Raw genomic sequence first — 19,027 nt, 5'->3', positions numbered from 1 at the left:
TGTTGTCAGGTTAAGCATTAGTCTGGCAAAGTCAGAAGGATGTACAGGCTGTTCCTGAAATGGTCTCTCTCTCTCTCTCTCATGAGGGGCATAGACAGAGTGGATAGTCAGAGACTTATTCCCAGGGTAGAGGGGTCCATTACTAGGGGGCATAGGTTTAAGGTGCGAGGGGCAAGGTTTAGAGGAGATGTATGAGGTAAGTGTTTTACACAGAGGGTAGTGGGTGCCTGGAACTCGCTGCCGGAGGAGGAGGTGCAAGCAGGGACGATAGTGACGTTAAAAGGGGCACCTTGACAAATACATGAATAGGATGGGAATAGAAGGATACGGACCCTGGAAGATTTTAGTTTAGACGGGCAGAATAGTTGGCGCAGGCTTGGAGGACTGATGGGCCTGTTCCTGTGCTGTACTTTTCTTTGTTCTTTGTTCTCTCTCTCTCTCCCCAAGCAGTCTTTCCAGGAAATCTCTACACAAGAGAGTGTTTGCTAACTTTATTTACCAGTGGCTTTTGACCTGTAATGGGCTTTGCTTAATTGGAGATAGAGAAGGTATAAGTTAGTAGTTAAAGTAGATTCCTTTTATCGTAAGAATTGTTTAACTGTCAATTGAAAAGCTATTTTCTGTGATGTTAATATGGTTGCTCCTGTGTTAATAATAAAGTTTGTTTGAATATAAAAGATCCCTATTCATCAATGGAATCACTCCTGGAGAGAGGTATCCTTCCGTCACAATTTGACAAATTGGAAATATTGTTGGGGGTCATGTCAAGTTTCCTAATATAAATTGGGGTCTGGTCCGGTACCATAACAGTGGAACTTGCAGCCTTAGGGGTTTGAGCGAATAGACGTATTTAAAAGGAAGCTTTTAGATAAGCATAAGAGGGAGCAGGTGATAGAGATGCTGATGTATTCAGATGAAGAATGACGGGAGGAAGCTCGAGTGGAGAATAAACATTTGCATGGACTGATTAGGCTGAATGGCCAATTTCTGTGTTGTCTATCCTGTGCAATCCCATTCGATTTTGGCAGCATCCATTCTTGGATGCAATCCCGGGATAAAGGGCTGACCATTCGGGACTGCGATGAGGAGAATTTCCTTCACTCAAAGGGTTATGATTCGTAGGAATTCTGTATCCAGCGGGCTGTCGATGCTCCATGGTTGAATACATTCAAAGATTGGATAGATACATTAATTGCCTGGTAGGAAATTAAGGGACATGGGGAGTGGGCAGGAAAATGGAGTTCGAGCCCGAGATCAGCCTTCATCCGAGTGAATGGTGGAATGGGCTTCATGGTCTACTCCTGCTCCTATTTCTTCCGTTCTTGTGTTTGAATGCAGAATGCCAACAGCCTGCACTCAAAGGGGGAAGTTTGAGGAGCCTGGATTATCTGGGCTGAGAACGATTGATATGATCATGAGGGTCTAGAGAAGAAATATGCCTCGGAGTGTGACCGAGAAGGGCTGGCAGACTGGGAAGGAACATTGCGTCCCCTGTAGTATTGTCAGCTGAACCTCAGAGTGTGATTGGCCCGGAGGTGGAGGGGTTTTGGTGGTCGGAGCTCAGTGATTGGCTGGGATAGGATTGGGGGTGCCTTGAGGGTGGAATTGGGAGTGAGGTCAGAGTTGAGCACTAACACTTTTTTTCATTTGGTGTTGCTTAATGCTGGTTTTCGTGAAGTATTCAGTATATGTCGGCTACTGCAAGCGCGAGCCAAAATGGCTGGAGGAGGAAAAGCGGATATGTTAGGGCTGATATTTCCCCCATGTTAATGGCCTAATCTTCCTTCTGATGTGGGCAAATAGTCCCTCTTGTTTCCACCTTACCAAAATGATGCGTCATGTGGCATACACCAAAATTGTGCACCTCTGGTGCAGACGCCATTTTGGACACATAACTGCACCTGTAGTATTGAAAAACCAGGCACTACGAAGCTGAATCGCGAATCCATTCATTATGTTGTTACATAAAGGCAGCAGATCAACCTCCCCTCAGCAATAGGAGACTTGAGCAAGAGCGAGCGAGAGGGAGAGAGAGAGGGAGTGTTAATATATTGATAGTCCGCTTGAGATCTAATAGCCAACCTGAGAGATAAAGCACAGTGAAAATATACCGACAGAGCGAAATACAGAGTAAACTTGCCAGCATTTAAAGACTGAGATAGTAAAGCTGACACGATCTAGGTACAGATTCAGTGAGGGCATACCTGAGAGAAAGAGAGAGGTAGAGTGACAGTAACATCGATGAATAGAGATTTATGGAAATGGTGATATTAAAACTAAACGTGAGCTACTGGATACAGTAAATTTGAGAGAATAAAATGTAGAAAGAAAGAGAAAAAAACACAAAGTCAGTGAAAGTCAGCCACTCTAATTTCACGTGAATCGAAGCTGCTTGGATTACATAAACATTTCATCAGGAGGAAGGTACAAATTGGTGACTAAACAACAGCATCACATTGATGTTATGTCCTATAAATTAACAGAGGGCCTACTTCAGGGCGATGGGGAAAGGGTGCGGAGTGGGATTAATTGGATGGAGTCAGTTGCGGGGCACCAGCGCCTACAGAGATCCCCACGTCACGCGTGCATCTCCTCTGGAGACCTCGTGAGATATCTGGCCAAATTGTTAAGCAACGTTCCCAAGATATACCCCAAAAAGACTATTTAAATGGCTCACTGAGTTCATAGATTGAGTAGCTGATTCATACAGATCAGAAAGGGTCCCAGGGTCGACCACGATCTGTTTTGAGTCAGCTTATCTCAGCCAGGAAGGCAGCACAGGCACCACAGGAATGGAATCAGCCAGGCTTCATCTTCTTGAAGGTTATCCAGGGAACCTGCTGGAGGTGTTCCTGTGAAGGTATCAGATGAAGGCAGCAATGTGCTTGGTAATGATAAGCCCAACAGTTCAATAGATGTCTATTCTTGTATATTAAGAATGGTCACTTGGGAAAATTACTGGATGGTGAAAAGCACAGGCGGCGCAATGCCAGAAAGAAGTTGATATCTGAAGGAAAACATGAGGGAATGGCAGGAAAGGGGGAGTTGTTTTGTTAAGACCCAGCCTCCAAATTCACTCATAATTATGTCTGGATAAATCTCTTTCCCTGTCTGTTTTTGATGGTTATCAGCCCATTTTGTTCAGCCAGTTAGGCTTAAAGTATGTGGAGGCTAATTTGAAAAGTGTAGGAGAAATCATGAATCAGTTCCATGCAATTACTTACGTCCCATCTTCATTGCTCCGGTAAAAAACCAAAAATGGATCAGATTTCCCAAAGAAATCTTTTTTGTCCAGCTTATTAGCACAGAGCTGCATGGTTGCAATGTCCTGTAAAGCACATGATTAAAAAATGATTGATATAGTATTTAAAGCATAGAAACACACACAACACAGACACACATAGAAGGAGGGGCAAAAATAATAGGAATTAAATTTGCTTCCGATGTCGAGTTTGTTGCTGCAGACAATCAAATTTAGGGATCCAAGTCACTGGCTAGATTGCTAATGATGATCTTCTGGCAGTAACATTCAATCAGAACTCCCAGGCTGTAGGACTCCCTCTGGGGAGTCACTTTACTTTTTAGTAACCTCGGCCTTCACTCGAAGAAACCACCTCAGGATTGTTTACTTCTTATTTGTTACCACTTCCACCACCAGAATGACTAACAGCCCTCCTGAACAGAGTTCCCCACATGAGATTTTAAAGGGGTTTTAAACAACTGGCCCTGTTTGCATTTGGTGCTGGACTCAATTTCCTTTGCTGGCTGAGGAGAGAGAAAGGTCTTTACTTTGGATCTTCAGAAAGAATCCATTAGATGAGAGCGAAATCAGAGCTGTGACCACCCAGCTTCTGATCTAAAACAAAACTGAAAGCAAGATGAATCCTTCCTGGCTCTGCAGAACATTCCAGAATGGTCAGCACCAATCAGCATTGAGTATCAGCAAAGGGCCAGCAATTTGAAACAGTCCATTGGCCAACAATCGAGTCCAGCAAGATGTGTCATCACTGATCTCCCTTGAATCTGCTGATATGAAATATAAACGGCTCTTTGCAACCTGCCTTCCCTGAGGTCACAGGTCAATCCTTAGGTTACCAGATACTCAAATTAAAGATGCAGTTCTTCTTAAAGGCATAGGTCCCATTAGTTGTCCAGGTACAATTGAAATAGCAAAATAACAGAAATTAAAAGGGAAAACAAGGGACAGACCGGGATTAACAGGAGGATCCTTACAGTTTTTGGTACTTTTGTGGTCACCAGTTGCAGAATTTTAACCTAGTTTAATTCATTGAATTTAAATTCTCCAACTGCAGCATGGTAGCATAGTGGTTAGCACAATTGCTTCACAGCTCCAGGGTCCCAGGTTCGATACCCGGCTTTGGTCACTGTCTGTGCGGAGTCTGCACGTACTCCCCGTGTGTGCGTGGGTTTCCTCCGGGTGCTCCGGTTTCCTCCCACAGTACAAAGATGTGCAGGTTAGGTGGATTGGCCATGCTAAATTGTCCGTAGTGTCCAAAATTGCCCTTAGTGTTGGGTAGGGTAACTGGGTTATGGGGATAGGGTGGAGGTGTGGGCTTGGGTAGGGTGCTCTTTCCAAGAGCCGGTGCAGACTCGATGGGGCGAATGGCCTCCTTCTGCACTGTAAATTCTATGAAAATTTAAGCTCTTGTCCTTCATGTAGAATGTTGTGGCTTCCTAAAATCACCTATATCAAGGGCATCCAACAAAGGCAATTTATTCCTAAACTCAACAGCTACGTACAGTACTTGTGCTCTGCCCAAAATCCTGAGGATAACTTCCACACCCCTGTCACGTGACCTCCTATGTAGCCGTGTCATCACATTCTAACGTGACCACTTGGTCGACATGTTCCACGTTTAGTTGGGACCCCAATGGCATGAGGTGTTACAGTGCGCGCAATAAGAAACTATGTTGAGACCATTGTGTGACATGCAATTAAACAAACTGACAATGCATAACTATTTACATATATGTTGATGTGTTCTGGATCACAAACAGGTCACCAATACTGGAAGTGGTGCAACTCTATTTTATTATAAGGTTAACTATATTAACATACTTGAACTGTGGGTAAATGCAATACCAGCTTTAACTGTTGACCCTTGCCTAGTCCTAACCAGGTGATGCACTCAGCACATGGTGAATGTCTGTGTTGCAGGCTGTGAGCTCTGTGCTCCGAGCTGGCTGCTACTAGAATGAGCGGGAACTCTCCTGTCCCCTGTCTTTATAGTGCGTGTGCTCTCACTGGTGATTGGCTGCGGTGTTGTGTATGCTGATTGGTCCCACTGCATGTCCATCAGTGTGTGTGTGTGTGTCTGCACCATGATATACTGGTGTATATTATGACATATGTAAAAGCATGTTATATGCTGTAGCAACTGGTACATAATCTATCGTGTGTCCATCTCCCTCCCCCCAATGTTTCTGTACAAAAGAAAGATGAACTTCAAATGTCAGTTCTAGGCGAAGTGGTAATAAAGTCCTGGAATCATGTGTTCAGCCTGCTCAGGGACCCTGAGCGTGTGATTACACCAGTTGGTGGTGTTGTAACTTGTCTGCAACAAGTGTCCTTACTGATGGCAACACGGGCGCTTCATCTGTGTGTTCATCCGATACAGAATTCGCTGTATGACCTCGGTCGGAGTCTGCATGTCTGCTGGTGCAGGGGCTGCTGCCGTAAGCCGGATGATTGAAGGGCTGTGTTATCTCTTGGTGCTGGTTCTGATACTTGCAGAAGGTGATGCCAATTGTGTACATCGTGGGCACAGTCTGAGGCTACCTCATAACTGTTTGGTACACATTGCTGTGCACCACTGCCAACTGGTTATGGCCACTTGCGGTCTGAATCCTGACCATTGGACCAGGTGTAGAGGGTCGAGTCTGTGGGCATCTTGACAATAGTGTGTTTTGCTTCTCAGTCTGTGTTGCTGGAGGGCATCATTCACGTTGGTTTCAAGTTTAGGCTGCAGCAGAGCCTTAGCAGTAGAAATTGAGGTCCTGGTACATCTGGAACAAAGTTGTGCTGACGAGGGCAGGCCCTGTTGCGATAGATTTCTTAGGCTGATGAATGCAGCATAGTAGTCTGTACAACCCCATGCATATTTCTAGAAGATGCTTTGCTGTCTATTGTGCTAAACTGTTTTACTGTAGATGTAGGGGGCTGCTCGCGATATGCTCAAAATCCCATTTGCATGCAAAGTTGTGAAATTCAGCGGAGACGAACTGGCGTTGTCTATCATTAGTCCCTGTGGGATGCCGTGTGTGGCAAAGTGTCTCTTAAACTTGAAGATTACTGTTTTACTCATCATGTCTGGCAGGTAGTTTAAAAAATAAAAAATAAAATTTTATTCAGATTTTCACAAAATATCAACAACGAAATACAGAAAGAAAAGAACAAACACCCCCTATACATAAATAATAAATTAACAACCTTCATCAGCACTAAGGCAAAAATACACACCCTCTCAAGAAAAACGAAAAACGAACCCCCCGCCCCCCCGGGTTGCTGCCACTACTGACCATCTTCTAACTTTCTGCCAGGAAGTCCAGGAACGGTTGCCACCTCCTGAAGAATCCTTGTACGGATCCCCTCAAGGCGAATTTCACCCTCTCCAACCCTACCACTCTTGACACCGTCCTCGCTACACCCTTCCAAAAGTCTTCCAGCGCTGGGCAGGCCCAGAACATGTGGGTGTGATTTGCTGGGCTCCCTGAGCACCTAGCACACCTGACCTTGCACCCAAAGAACCGGCTTATCCTTGCCCCAGTCATGTGAGCCCTGTGCAGCACCTTAAATTGTATGAGGCTCAGCCTCACGCAAGAGGAGGAAGAGTTCACCCTCCCCAGGGCATCCACCCACGTCCCCTCATCAATCTCCTCACCCAACTCCTCCTCCCACTTACCCTTTAGCTCTCCCACCGAGGCCTCCTCCTCCTCCTGCGTCACCAGATATGTTGCCAAAATCCTTCCCTCTCCAACCCACACCCCCGACAGCACCCTGTCCTGGACCCCACGTGGCGGCAGCAGTGGGCACTCCACCACCTGCCGCCGAACAAACGCCCTTACCTGCATATATCTGAAGGTGTTTCCCGGGGGGAGCCCAAACTTCTCCTCCAGGCTTGCCAACTTCCCGTCTACAAACAGGTCCCCCATCCTTCTAATGCCTACCCTGTGCCAGCTCAGAAACCCTCCATCCATCCTCCCCGGGACAAACCGGTGGTTCCCCCGAATCGGGGACCAGCCCACACAGGACGCCATCTCCAGCCTCTTCCATGCCGCCTCATCCCCTTCCATCACCCACTTACGCACCATTGCCACGTTGGTGGTCCAATAATACCCACAGAGGTTAGGCATCGCCAACCCCCCCCCCCTCGCACCAGGAACACTCTTCTCACCCTCAGGGTCTTTTGCGCCCATACAAACCCCATAACGCTCCTGTTAACCCGCCTGAAGAAGGCCTTAGGGATCAGGATGGGGAGGCTTTGGAACAGGAACAAAAACTTTGGGAGCACCATCATTTTAACTGACTGTACTCTACCCGCCAGGGAGAGTGGCAGCACGTCCCACCTCTTAAACTCCTCCTCCATCTGCTCCACCAGCCTCGTGAAGTTAAGCTTATGCAGGGCCCCCCAGCTCCCATCCACCTGGACCCCCAGGTACCTGAAACTCCTCTCCGCCCTTTTTATCGGGAGCTCACCAATCCCCCTCTCCTGGTCCCCCGGGTGCACTACGAACATCTCGCTCTTCCCCATATTAAGCTTGTACCCGGAGAAACCTCCAAACTCCTTAAGGATCCTCATCACCTCCGGCATTCCCCCCACCGGGTCCGCCACATATAGCAGCAAATCATCTGCATAGAGCGACACCCAATGCTCCTCCCCACCCCGCACCAGCCCCCTGCAGTTCCTCGACTCCCTCAACGCCATGGCCAGGGGTTCAATCGCCAGTGCAAAGAGCAGGGGAGACAGGGGACACCCCTGCCTTGTCCCCCGGTGTAGCCGGAAATACTCTGACCTCCTTCTGTTCGTGGCCACACTCGCCACCGGGGCCTCATACAGCAGCCTCGCCCACCTGACGAACCCCTCCCCGAACCCGAACCTTTCCAACACCTCCCACAGGTACCCCCACTCCACCCTATCAAAGGCCTTCTCTGCATCCATCGCCGCCACTATCTCCGCCTCCCCTTTCATCGCCGGCATCATTATAACATTCAAGAGCCTCCGTACATTAGTATTCAACTGCCTCCCTTTCACGAACCCCGTCTGATCCTCGTGTATGACCTGCGGCACACAGTCCTCTATCCTCATGGCCAAAATCTTTGCCAGCAACTTTGCGTCTACATTTAGGAGTGAGATCGGCCTGTATGACCCACACTGTAGGGGATCTTTGTCCCGCTTCAGGATCAGGGAAATCAGTGCTCTAGACATCGTCGGGGGCAGAGCCCCCCCTTCCCTTGCCTCGTTAAAGGTCCTTACCAACAGCGGGCCCAGCAGGTCCGCATACTTCTTATAAAATTCAACCGGGAACCCATCTGGCCCCGGTGCCTTCCCCGCCTGCATGTTCCCTATCCCTTTGACCAACTCCTCCAACCCAACCGGCGCCCCCAACCCCGCCACCTGCCCATCCTCCACCCTCGGAAACCCCAGCCGGTCCAGGAAGCGACCTATCCCTCCCTCTTCCAGTGGGGGATCAGACCGGTACAGTTCCTCGTAGAAGTCCCTGAAGACCCCATTGATACCCACCGCACTTCGCACCGTGTTCCCTTCTCCATCCCTAACTCCCCCGATCTCCCTAGCTGCCTCTCGCTTCCGAAGCTGGTGCGCCAGCATACGGCTCGCCTTCTCTCCGTATTCATATACCGTCCCCTGCCCCTTCCTCCGCCTTCCTGGTGGTCAACAAATCGAACTCAGCCTGGAGGCTACGCCGCTCCCTAAGCAATCCCTTCTCCGGGGCCTCCGCGTACCTCCTGTCCACCCTCACCATCTCCCCCACCAACCTCTCCCTCTCTCTCCTTTCCCCCCTCTCGTTTGGCAGGTAGTTGAGTTCAAAGCACCTGGAATGTGAATCAACTCAGCCAAAGGATTCAGTGGCACCACTGCCCAGCGCAGAGCTGGTCATGACGGGTGAATTGTGTGTGGGCCCCAAATCGAACTCCATCCTGGGTGCCGGGCCGATTGCGATTCACACGATTTGCTCCACCCGGCGCAATCTGGATCTCGCCCTCGTTGAGCGTGATTCAGATCAACATATGCAAATGAGCTGAATCATTTAAATACCCGGACGCCAGATTCGCCTGGCGCCTGGGACTCAACGGCTCAGCCTGCGAGATCTCACCAGGGTGCCATTTAGTACAGGTCCACACCAATGTGGACCAGGTGTAATGGCACCTTGGTGGGTCTCGCAGGCCATGAGAGGCTCCTGGATGGTCGTGGACAGGGCAGGGTGGCACCCTGGCATTGCAAGCTTGGCACCCTGTCACCACCACCTGGGCACCCTGCCAGAGTGCCTGGTGGGGGTGAAGGAGGGGGGTCAGTAAAACATTGGGCCTGAAAGGGGAGAGGGTGAAAGATTGGGCTGCTGATGAAAATGGCGCCCAGATCTGTGAACAGCTGTTCCTGCTGGTAAGCTCAGCTCACCTGCAGGACATCCCTCTAAATGCAGCCTCGACGGGGCGAAACCCCCCAAGGCTAAAGAAAACTGCAAAGTGCCGTTAAATAACGGGACCTGTCTCAGCACTGTAACTGCTGAGAATTACCCTGCCAAACATGCCAGACAGTCCACTAAATCACATCCTAAGTGTTCATTACCGTTCCACTCAAAGATGTCAGCTGCTGTGAATGACCATGGGAGGTCTCGGACCTCATGTAGATACAATGGTTCCTTTAATTGATGTGGCTTGATTGCATTGCACTGCGTGCATCTAGAGATTCCCCTCTCTATGTCTGCATACGTGGAGGGCCAGTAGAGTGATTCCTTGGCCCTGTATCTGTTTGCTTCCAAATTGGGATGCCCTTGGTGCAGTTTCTGTGTGTCGTACCTCTAGAGGGCAGTAGGGATGACAAATCGCTAGCCACATAATATTCGTCTGTCCTGTATGGTCAGCTCATCTCTGATGGTGAAGAATATGCGGAGCTCATGGGGAAGCTCCCTTGAGGATTCTGGCCAGCCTCTCGTGATGACGTTGTGCAGTTGTCTGCATCTGATGTCCACTTTAAGGCCTGTTCGAGTTCCAAAATTCAACGAGAGGACAGCACCCCTATGACCATAATGTCTATGCCTTCCTCAAGTCTATCAAGAATTGTTTTTTTTACTAGAGACAAATGTTCTCCAATTGTTTCCGGATAATCTTAGGGTCGACTTTTTCCACCTCTGTCTGGTAAACAAATTACACAAATTTTTCAATGGCCTCGGGGCCGCTAAGGTTTAATAAGGTATAAGCCTGCACCTTTTTCGACTTGTCAGACAATGCAGCATAGCAGTAAATACGCTACTCCTTCTAGAACGATTCCCAACTATCTGCAATGTTTTCATCAAAGGCTAGAGGGTCATTGCAGCCAAGTCTTTGTGCCACACTGCCAACTTCTGACACCATGTAGAATGTTGTAGATTCCTTGGATCACAGACATCAACCCCTTCCAACAAATGTAGTTTATTCCTAAACTCAACAGCTATGTACAATATTCGTGCTCGGCCCATGACCCCGGGGCTAACTCCCCCACTCCAACCATGTAACCTCTTATGTAGCCGCATCATCATGTTTTCATGTGACGATTCGATTCACACTCAAGGTCATTAATCCAGGCCTCTGGATTATAAACTCTGTGGCATAACTAGGCTTCTGCAGCAAATCTTGTGTAATATTCTGTTGCCATTTATTCTATGGGCCCAGGATGTCTTTTATTTTTAACACGAACACAAATAAATGAGGATAATTTTGTGCTGTAGATTCTTGCCCACCAGGATGTGGGTTGAGTCCTAAGGTTTAGAACTTGTACTTCACTGAGACCTTTGCAGTCAAACGATGAGGTAATGTTTCATCAACCTGTACAAAACAGTACGTATCTAATTTAGTTTCTGTTCTACCATCATATAAAGTTTCTATTGTATCATCATATAAAATTTACACTTATCTTTTACCTGGAGAAAGTGTGCACAGTACGCGCGCACCGCACATGCGTGATTACGTGGGGGATCGGTCTCACATACCAGCAGCTATGAACACGCCAATCAGGGTGGCAGGACAAAGCAATTTCCCAATGTGGATTGTAACAAAAAATCAGGCTCAAGAAGTAGCAAAGTGAGAGATTTACAAGTGTCATGTACACAAATCTTTAAACATAGGAAGTCAAGTTGATAAAGCTGTTAAAAATCAATAGGATCTTAGATTTGAAGAATGAGGACATGAAGGCAGAGAACTCCACAAATCATTGGCTAGGCTACAACTCGTATCTTGCTGAGGAAAGATGTCAATGCCACAAAGAAGGAACAGAAAATGTTCACAGAGATGATACCTGAGATGAGAGGCTTTAACTAAGATATGAATAGAGAAGAATGGTTACCACTGGTCAGCGAGTCACTAACGATGAGTTGGAGGGCGCATAATTGAAATCATCACCCAAAGCCTAAGGGGAGAGGTTAGCTGAGAATTTGTTTACTGAGAGGATTGCTAGGGTATGGAATGCACTAGCAAAAGGAATCCACAACTTTGGAAGGGAAAGTGGGTGAAGATTTTATATTAAAAAATAAAGGGGTGCCTGGAAAGGGTAAGGCAATGCAACTAAATGGGTAATTCTTAAAATGGGCACGGGCAAATGGCCCTCCATTATATAATACCATGATAATTCCAAAGGCAGAGAAAGCAAGAGATCAAAATCAGCATCGGTATAAGAGGGTGCCAAAAAGAGATGTATAAAGATTCTTGGAGTGAGCATTTAAAAGCATGCAATGCTTTCTGGTTTGTTGCAATTGTTGTCATTGGGCTTTCCAATGTAAATGATAGTTCCATACAAGGGAAACCTAATGTTAGGCAGGTCGGTTCGGTGTGGACTGCACTTGATGCAGCGATGCAAGAAACAGACCTCAAACACTGTAGAAGATCCAACACGGTTTTATTGAATGATAGAACTAACATGCATATTTAACTGTGGGTCGACACTATACTGAACTGACTGGAGACCTTGTACTAGCCTGACCAGCCTTACTAGCTACCCCATGGTGTTTGCACTGTGCGAGCTCGTGGACTCTGACTGTCTCAGTGGCTGGGTCCCGAGAGAGCGGGAAACCTAGTGCCCTCTGGCTTTATAGTGGTGGTGTCCTGTCTGGTGATTGGCTGCACTGTGCTGTGTGCTTACTGGTCATCCTGTGTGTCAATCACTGCCTGTCTGCACTTCATTATATACATGCGTGAGTATTATGACAAAACCCAAATAATGTACAGAACTATCTTACCATATGCCACTATTGGCATCTTCTTTAGTCCTTAATGCTACCATTAACACTGCCTTTGTGTTGTGTCCATGGCATCTTTGTCAATCTCTCCTTAGCTCCAATATACCCCATACCTTCTATTCTGCTCCACCTCCTCCACCCCTCCCCCCAACTATATTTCTATCCCTCTTCAACTCCGAGGAAGAGCCATACGGACTGAAAACAAGACCTTGGTTTCTCTCGGCACAGAGGCAGCCAGACCTGCTGAGTTTATCCAGCGTTTTCTGTTTTTATTACTGTACAGATCAATAGGTTGTGAAAACCTATCAAATGCTCCCATCTGGGTTTAGGTGTTAAACTGGAAATAAGCCTCCCAACAACATGTTATACGGTAAAATTAATTTTCTTCAAATCCAAGTGAAGGACGGGACTACTGCGTGAAGTAAATAAAAGGAGGTGATAATTGGATTATTATGCAATGGAAAATGGTATGTAATGAACTGGAATCAACGATTCAGGGAAAGGCTGCATCTTGAGAGGAATTATTAATTATTCCTACTTTTGTAAAAGGTAGCCTTAGAATTTAAAACAATTCTTACAAAAATTGTTCAGATAAGCAGGATATTTCTCTACATATCAAGCTAATGCCACGTTAATCAGTAAATTTCTAAATAATGCATTGTGTGTGATTATTATAGAGGTTATAGCCATTAAGAAAATATCTAAAAATGTTTTCCGTTTTCTGCTAGAACAGAGGCGGCTAAAGTGCGAACCTAACAGAACATTATTTTTTTAATTCTGAAAGGATTTAAGAGGCTAAATAGTGAAAAGATGTCTTGAATTGGTTGGCATATCAGTTGCAATTGACACTGGCTCCGGATAATCATGTGAAGAATGAAGGGGGAAGTTGGAAATATTTCACTCCTACAGAGAGTGGGAGCGATTTAATCACCTCATTTTGCCCGGCGCCGATCTGGATGCGCTGGTTAAATGGCGGGCAAAGCCAAAATTGAGGCGCAAACCAGGTTGCTATTTAACCACTCCGCTCCTGATGGCGAGTTCCGGTTCACGCCCAAATATGGCAAGCATATCATTTATCCTCATTCGCGTGAGCGAGATTGATGTCTAATGCAACGGCCTCCCGGGAATTAACTGGCTCCCCAGCGGGAAATCACGCGGATGTCGTTTGGCATTCCGTTTTAAAAACGTGAAGCTGGTGCAATGGCTGCTGAGGGGAAGCGAGGAGGTGAGTAGCCATTTCCATGTTCTGATATGCAGCTCAAGGGCACTGGAGCTGCTGCCCCACGCTTGATGGGTCGGGGGGGGGTCTATAGCCGATGTAATGTGTTGACACACCCTGACGTGAAATGGTTATGCTGGTGGGTACCAGTGGATTCTGATAAGCAAGCATCGAATGTGGGGAGAGTGCGAGGTGTCAAGCCAATGATTTCTGGGTGGGAGGGGGGGGGTGCATGGGGGGGTGGAGTTGAGGGGTGGCAGGTTGAACTGATGTCAGACCATACGACATAAGAGCAGAATTAGGCCACTCGGCCCATCGGGTCTGCTCCTCCATTCAATCATGGCTGATATGTTTCTCATGCCCTTTCCCTATAACCCCTGATCCCCTTATTAATCAAGAACCTATCTCTCTCTGTCTTAAAGACACTCAGTGATTTGGTCTCCACAGCCTTCTGCGGCAAAGAGTTCCACAGATTCACCACCCTCTGGCTGGATAAATTTCCCCTCATCTCTGTTTTAAAGGATCGTCCATCTAGTCTGAGATGGTGTCCTCTGGTTCTAGTTTTTCCTACTAGTTCAAACATCATCTCTACGTCTACTCTATCCAGGCCTTGCAGTATCCTGTAAGTTTCAATATGATCCCCCCTCATCCTTCTAAACTCCAACGAGTACAGACCCAGAATACTCAGCTCCTCATATGACAAGCTCTTCGTTCCAGGGATCATTCTTGTGAACCTCCTCTGGACCCATTCCAAGGCCAGCACATCCTTCCTATGATACGGGGCACAGAACTGCTCACAATACTCCAAACGGGGTCTGACTAGAGCCGTATACAGCTTCAGGAGAGAGGTAGTTACTTACCCTTGTAGCTCGGTAGAGGTCTTTGGTCTTCTTCTGACATTGGACATTGGTCCGCCTGGTCATGCTGCCCGCACTGACAGCTGTTGCCACTGCCTCCCAGGTGGCATTGCTGACCCTGCTGGTCCTCCGACACCTCGGAGAACAGGATGTCCCATCTCTCATCGACGGCGTTGAGAAGCTTGATCAGGTCAGCATCCCCAAAACGATGAGCAGGTCTATGCACTGCCATGCGTGCATGTTGCCTGTGAGTGAATGGTGAGGGAGCATTTAAAAACAGCTCCCCCTTGTTAGCGGTGAGACACTGAGGCATAAGTCTGGCGAATCAGACGGCGAGACAGCCAGTAATGGCAAGAAATTCGAGGGGGCTTATTTCGGGCACTAAGTGTCGTTAATGATGGGCTACGATTTCACCAATGTGGCCATTGAGAACCACCCTGCCAATCGTGCCCAAAATGCCACTTAGAAGCCTATCCATTAAATCGCGCCCAGGGTTAGTAGAATGCGTAACTAAAGCAGCAGATACATTAGGGGTGAATTTAATACCCAGAGAAAATCTGCAAAGTCTCACATTCCTGAACGTGCAGTTCTGAGCAGGTGAGCAGAATACCTGTCAGACACTGCAAATATGCAGATTGGGCTCCAATATGTCCATCGTGGTTGATTGCTACTTTAACCAGCTCGGGGAAACCACTGAATCCAGAGACAGTTCATGAAGTCCATGGAAACAGGGGGAGCTGTTTCTGGACATGTTCGGCCTTTTGCATTCAGCAGTATGCTGATGGTGAAAGAGCAACATGTACCATTTCCAACATGAACGCACTTCAGGGGTAGTGCTCCCTGTGTTTTCCAAACACCACAATAACTCCCTTTGACATTATTGAGCATAAATGTGAGTTCCTTTGAAGGCGGCAGGGGGAAATTACTTTCTCTTGAAGTCAATTTGGTCTGCTCTGTCTGATCTCAGCAGCTGACCCATACAGATTGCAAGAGCATCTGCTAGATCTTGGAGTTGTTACGCAGTCTCAACTCTATCTTTGATTTTCACTCTCTTGCTGCATGCTACTTTTATATTTATTCTGAAGTCAATAAAATATTAATGGGAGAGCAGACATGAACTACTTCTTAACCTCTGGGAAATGTTCCACAATATCTGAGCCCTTCGTACAAAATGTTTGACGTCATTCACGGGCTCTACGTGTTGCACCATCACGCTCCCTTCCATCCTCAATCAACACTGAGCGCCCACAGGGTCAGGCTAATGAAACACAACAGCTTGGGAGAACTGCATCTTGATGCTCTCTGCTGCAGATTGGGAGGCTCGTCTCATTAGCTACTGAAGGGGAATTATATATGTCATTGAAAAACATCAGAATCAAATCAAATCAGCATCAGGCAGGCACTATTCATTGAAGCTAGCAGAATCTCTGCAAGATGGGAGCAAGCTTCTTTTTTTTTTTTGATTTTTGAAAGGTTTGCCAATCAGAGAAGGAGATGAACAAATTGCCCAGATTGGTTTCCCTTTCATGGAACTGCCGGCACACAGAGCTGGCGCTGAATCTTTACATCCTCGGTGGCAGGTCTCTTCCTCACCCGCCAGCTGCCGCAATTTTCCCAGGTTCCCAATTTGCTCCTCTTGTCCCAGGTCTCCTTAACTGTGTTCCGGCTTCTGAAACCATGGCCTTGATTTTCCAGCCCCGTCACTTTGTGTTTTTGGCGGGTCCGGAAGATGCTGGTGGCGGGCGGGGCATCCCGGCCCATATTACTGCGCTCACCACTCTGCTTTCGCCGTGAGATACCAAACGTTCTCCACCTCAACCCTTCTCTCCTGGGGATTACCGCACCAGCACTGCCCGCGGCGGCTCGTTAGCCTTGGGCCTCCTCGCCAGCACTCTATGGGCCCCTTCCAGCTTCAGGGGCCCCTGGAAGGACCCTGCTCCCATCAGCGAGTTTAACATGGTGACCACATAGGCCCCCATGTCCGAGCCCTCCAGCCCCTCCGGGAGGCCCAAGATCCGCAGATTCTTCCGCCTCGCTCGATTCTCCAACTCCTCGAACCGTTCCTGCCATTTCTTGTGGAGCGCCTTGTGTGCCTCCACCTTTACCGCTAGGCCCAATATCTCGTCCTCGTTATCTGAGATCTTTTGTTGGACCTCGCGGATCTCCACCCCCTGGGCCGTCTGGGTCTCCAGCAGCTTATCAATAGAAGCCTTCATCGGATCCAGCAGGTCCGTTTTGAGCTCCCTGAAGCAGCGCAGGATAACCTCCTGCTGCCCCTGCGCCCACTGCATCCACGCTGCCTGGTCCCTGCCCGCCGCCATCTTGCTGTTTTTCCCTCGCACCTTCTTCGGGTCCACCACCACTTTTTTAGTCGCCCCGCTCCTGGTCCAAGCCATAGACTGTCGGGGGAATGTTGTAGTCTTCTTCCCACACCGGGAAATGTCCAAAAAAATGCCGTTGGGGGCCCTGAAAAGAGCCCAAACGTCCGTTCCAAGCGGGAGCTGCCGAACGTGCGACTTAGCTCTGCATAGCCGCAACCGGAAGTCCTCTACTGGGATATTACGATGGTGGCACAAAAACACATTTCTCACCTTGATGAACCACAGACGAAAATCAAAAATGGGATAAACATTGGCCAAAAGTTAAATTATGGCAGTATTTTAGCACAAGTTGCACCAAACCTTGACCAAAGAAACACTGAAAACCATTTCCTCGTCATCAAACTCTCAGAGATGAAAATCACTGTTGTGTTTCGAGGAATTTCTTCTACTTCCAACATGATCGGTAAAATAACCATTTTTAAAACAATCTAGAATATTTTTGATGGGGATTCTAAGAACAGATCCAAGTCAGTGAAACTTGGAAGGAATTTTAACCCTGCAAACCAAGTGGATTTGGTTTCAGTGAGAATTTACAACGCTAGAAACGTGGAACAGAAACCCAACCTGCTTTGCACTCATGCCAGTTTTAATGGAGGGACGGGCATCCAATCTGCACATAGGAGGCAGGTTGGCAATTTAAGTGTTCTAATGAGTCTGTGTGCCATCATTTGAACAATAATTCTATTTTAAACCACAGACAACTTGGGTTTCCATGAGCTGGGGAAACCCCAACAGATTGAAGAAGGCAAGAAGGACTGAATCTATCAGGTAACTCTTCACAGCACTACTTGTGGGTGAAGAAGAGGGGAGGGTATCCTTTAGGCCTAATACCTAGTGTACACTCTATCATCCCAGAGTTTATAAGAACATAAGAATTAGAAGCAGGAGTAGGCCATCTGGCCCTTCGAGCCTGCTCCACCATTCAATGAGATCATGGCTGATCCTTTGTGGACTCAGCTCCACTTTCCGGAACCCTTCATAGAACATAGAACATAGAAAATACAGCACAGATCAGGCCCTTCGGCCCACGATGTTGTGCCGAACCTTTGTCCTAGATTAACCATAGATTATCATTGAATTTACAGTGCAGAAGGAGGCCATTCAGCCCTTTGAGTATACACCGGCTCTTGGAAAGAGCACCCTACCCAAACTCAACACCTCCACCCAACACTAAGGGCAATTTTGGACACTAAGGGCAATTTATCATGGTCAATCCACCTAACCTGCACATCTTTGGACTGTGGGAGGAAACCGGAGCACCCGGAGGAAACCCACGCAGACACAGGGAGGATGTGCAGACTCCGCACAGACAGTGACCCAAGCCGGAATCGAACCTGGGACCCTGGAGCTGTGAAGCAATTGTGCTATCCACAATGCTACCGTGCTGCCCTTAAGAACAAATAAATGTACACTATATCATTTTACCGTAATCCATGTACCTATCCAATAGCTGCTTGAAGGTCCCTAATGTTTCCGACTCAACTACTTCCACAGGCAGTGCATTCCATGCCCCCACTACTCTCTGGGTAAAGAACCTACCTCTGATATCCCTCCTATATCTTCCACCTTTCACCTTAAATTTATGTCCCCTTGTAATGGTTTGTTCCACCCGGGGAAAAAGTCTCTGACTGTCTACTCTATCTATTCCCTTGATCATCTTATAAACCTCTATCAAGTCGCCCCTCATCCTTCTCCATTCTAATGAGAAAAGGCCTAGCACCCTCAACCTTTCCTCGTAAGACCTACTCTCCATTCCAGGCAACATCCTGGTAAATCTTCTTTGCACCTTTTCCAAAGCTTCCACATCCTTCCTAAAATGAGGCGACCAGAACTGTACACAGTACTCCAAATGTGGCCTTACCAAAGTTTTGTACAGCTGCATCATCACCTCACGGCTCTTAAATTCAATCCCTCTGTTAATGAACGCGAGCACACCATAGGCCTTCTTCACAGCTCTATCCACTTGAGTGGCAACTTTCAAAGATGTATGAACATAGACCCCAAGATCTCTCTGCTCCTCCACATTGCCAAAAACCCGACCATTAACCCTGTATTCCGCATTCATATTTGTCCTTCCAAAATGGACAACCTCACACTTTTCA

At 47.5% G+C, this 19,027-nt stretch overlaps 1 protein-coding gene across 4 annotated transcripts in view; it reads right to left on the bottom strand.

Annotated features, from left to right (window-relative positions):
* LOC140388518 (copine-9-like) overlaps positions 1-19,027 on the bottom strand; it is a 604,903-nt gene that overhangs the window by 152,133 nt on the left and 433,743 nt on the right. For 3 of the 4 annotated variants that reach the window (XM_072472866.1, XM_072472865.1, XM_072472867.1), the window contains one exon: positions 3,225-3,328. In XM_072472866.1, coding sequence (XP_072328967.1) covers positions 3,225-3,328 — 104 coding nt within the window. Of the gene's footprint in view, positions 1-2,204; positions 2,291-3,224; positions 3,329-19,027 lie in introns of those variants that run through there. The other variant, XM_072472868.1, reaches the window with a different exon arrangement.

This window comes from Scyliorhinus torazame, chromosome 13 (genome assembly GCF_047496885.1).
Source record: "Scyliorhinus torazame isolate Kashiwa2021f chromosome 13, sScyTor2.1, whole genome shotgun sequence".
NCBI classification, from domain to species: domain Eukaryota; kingdom Metazoa; phylum Chordata; class Chondrichthyes; order Carcharhiniformes; family Scyliorhinidae; genus Scyliorhinus; species Scyliorhinus torazame.
The sequence above is the reverse complement of the archived record's forward strand: the minus strand, read 5'-3'. Positions and strand labels throughout refer to the sequence as shown.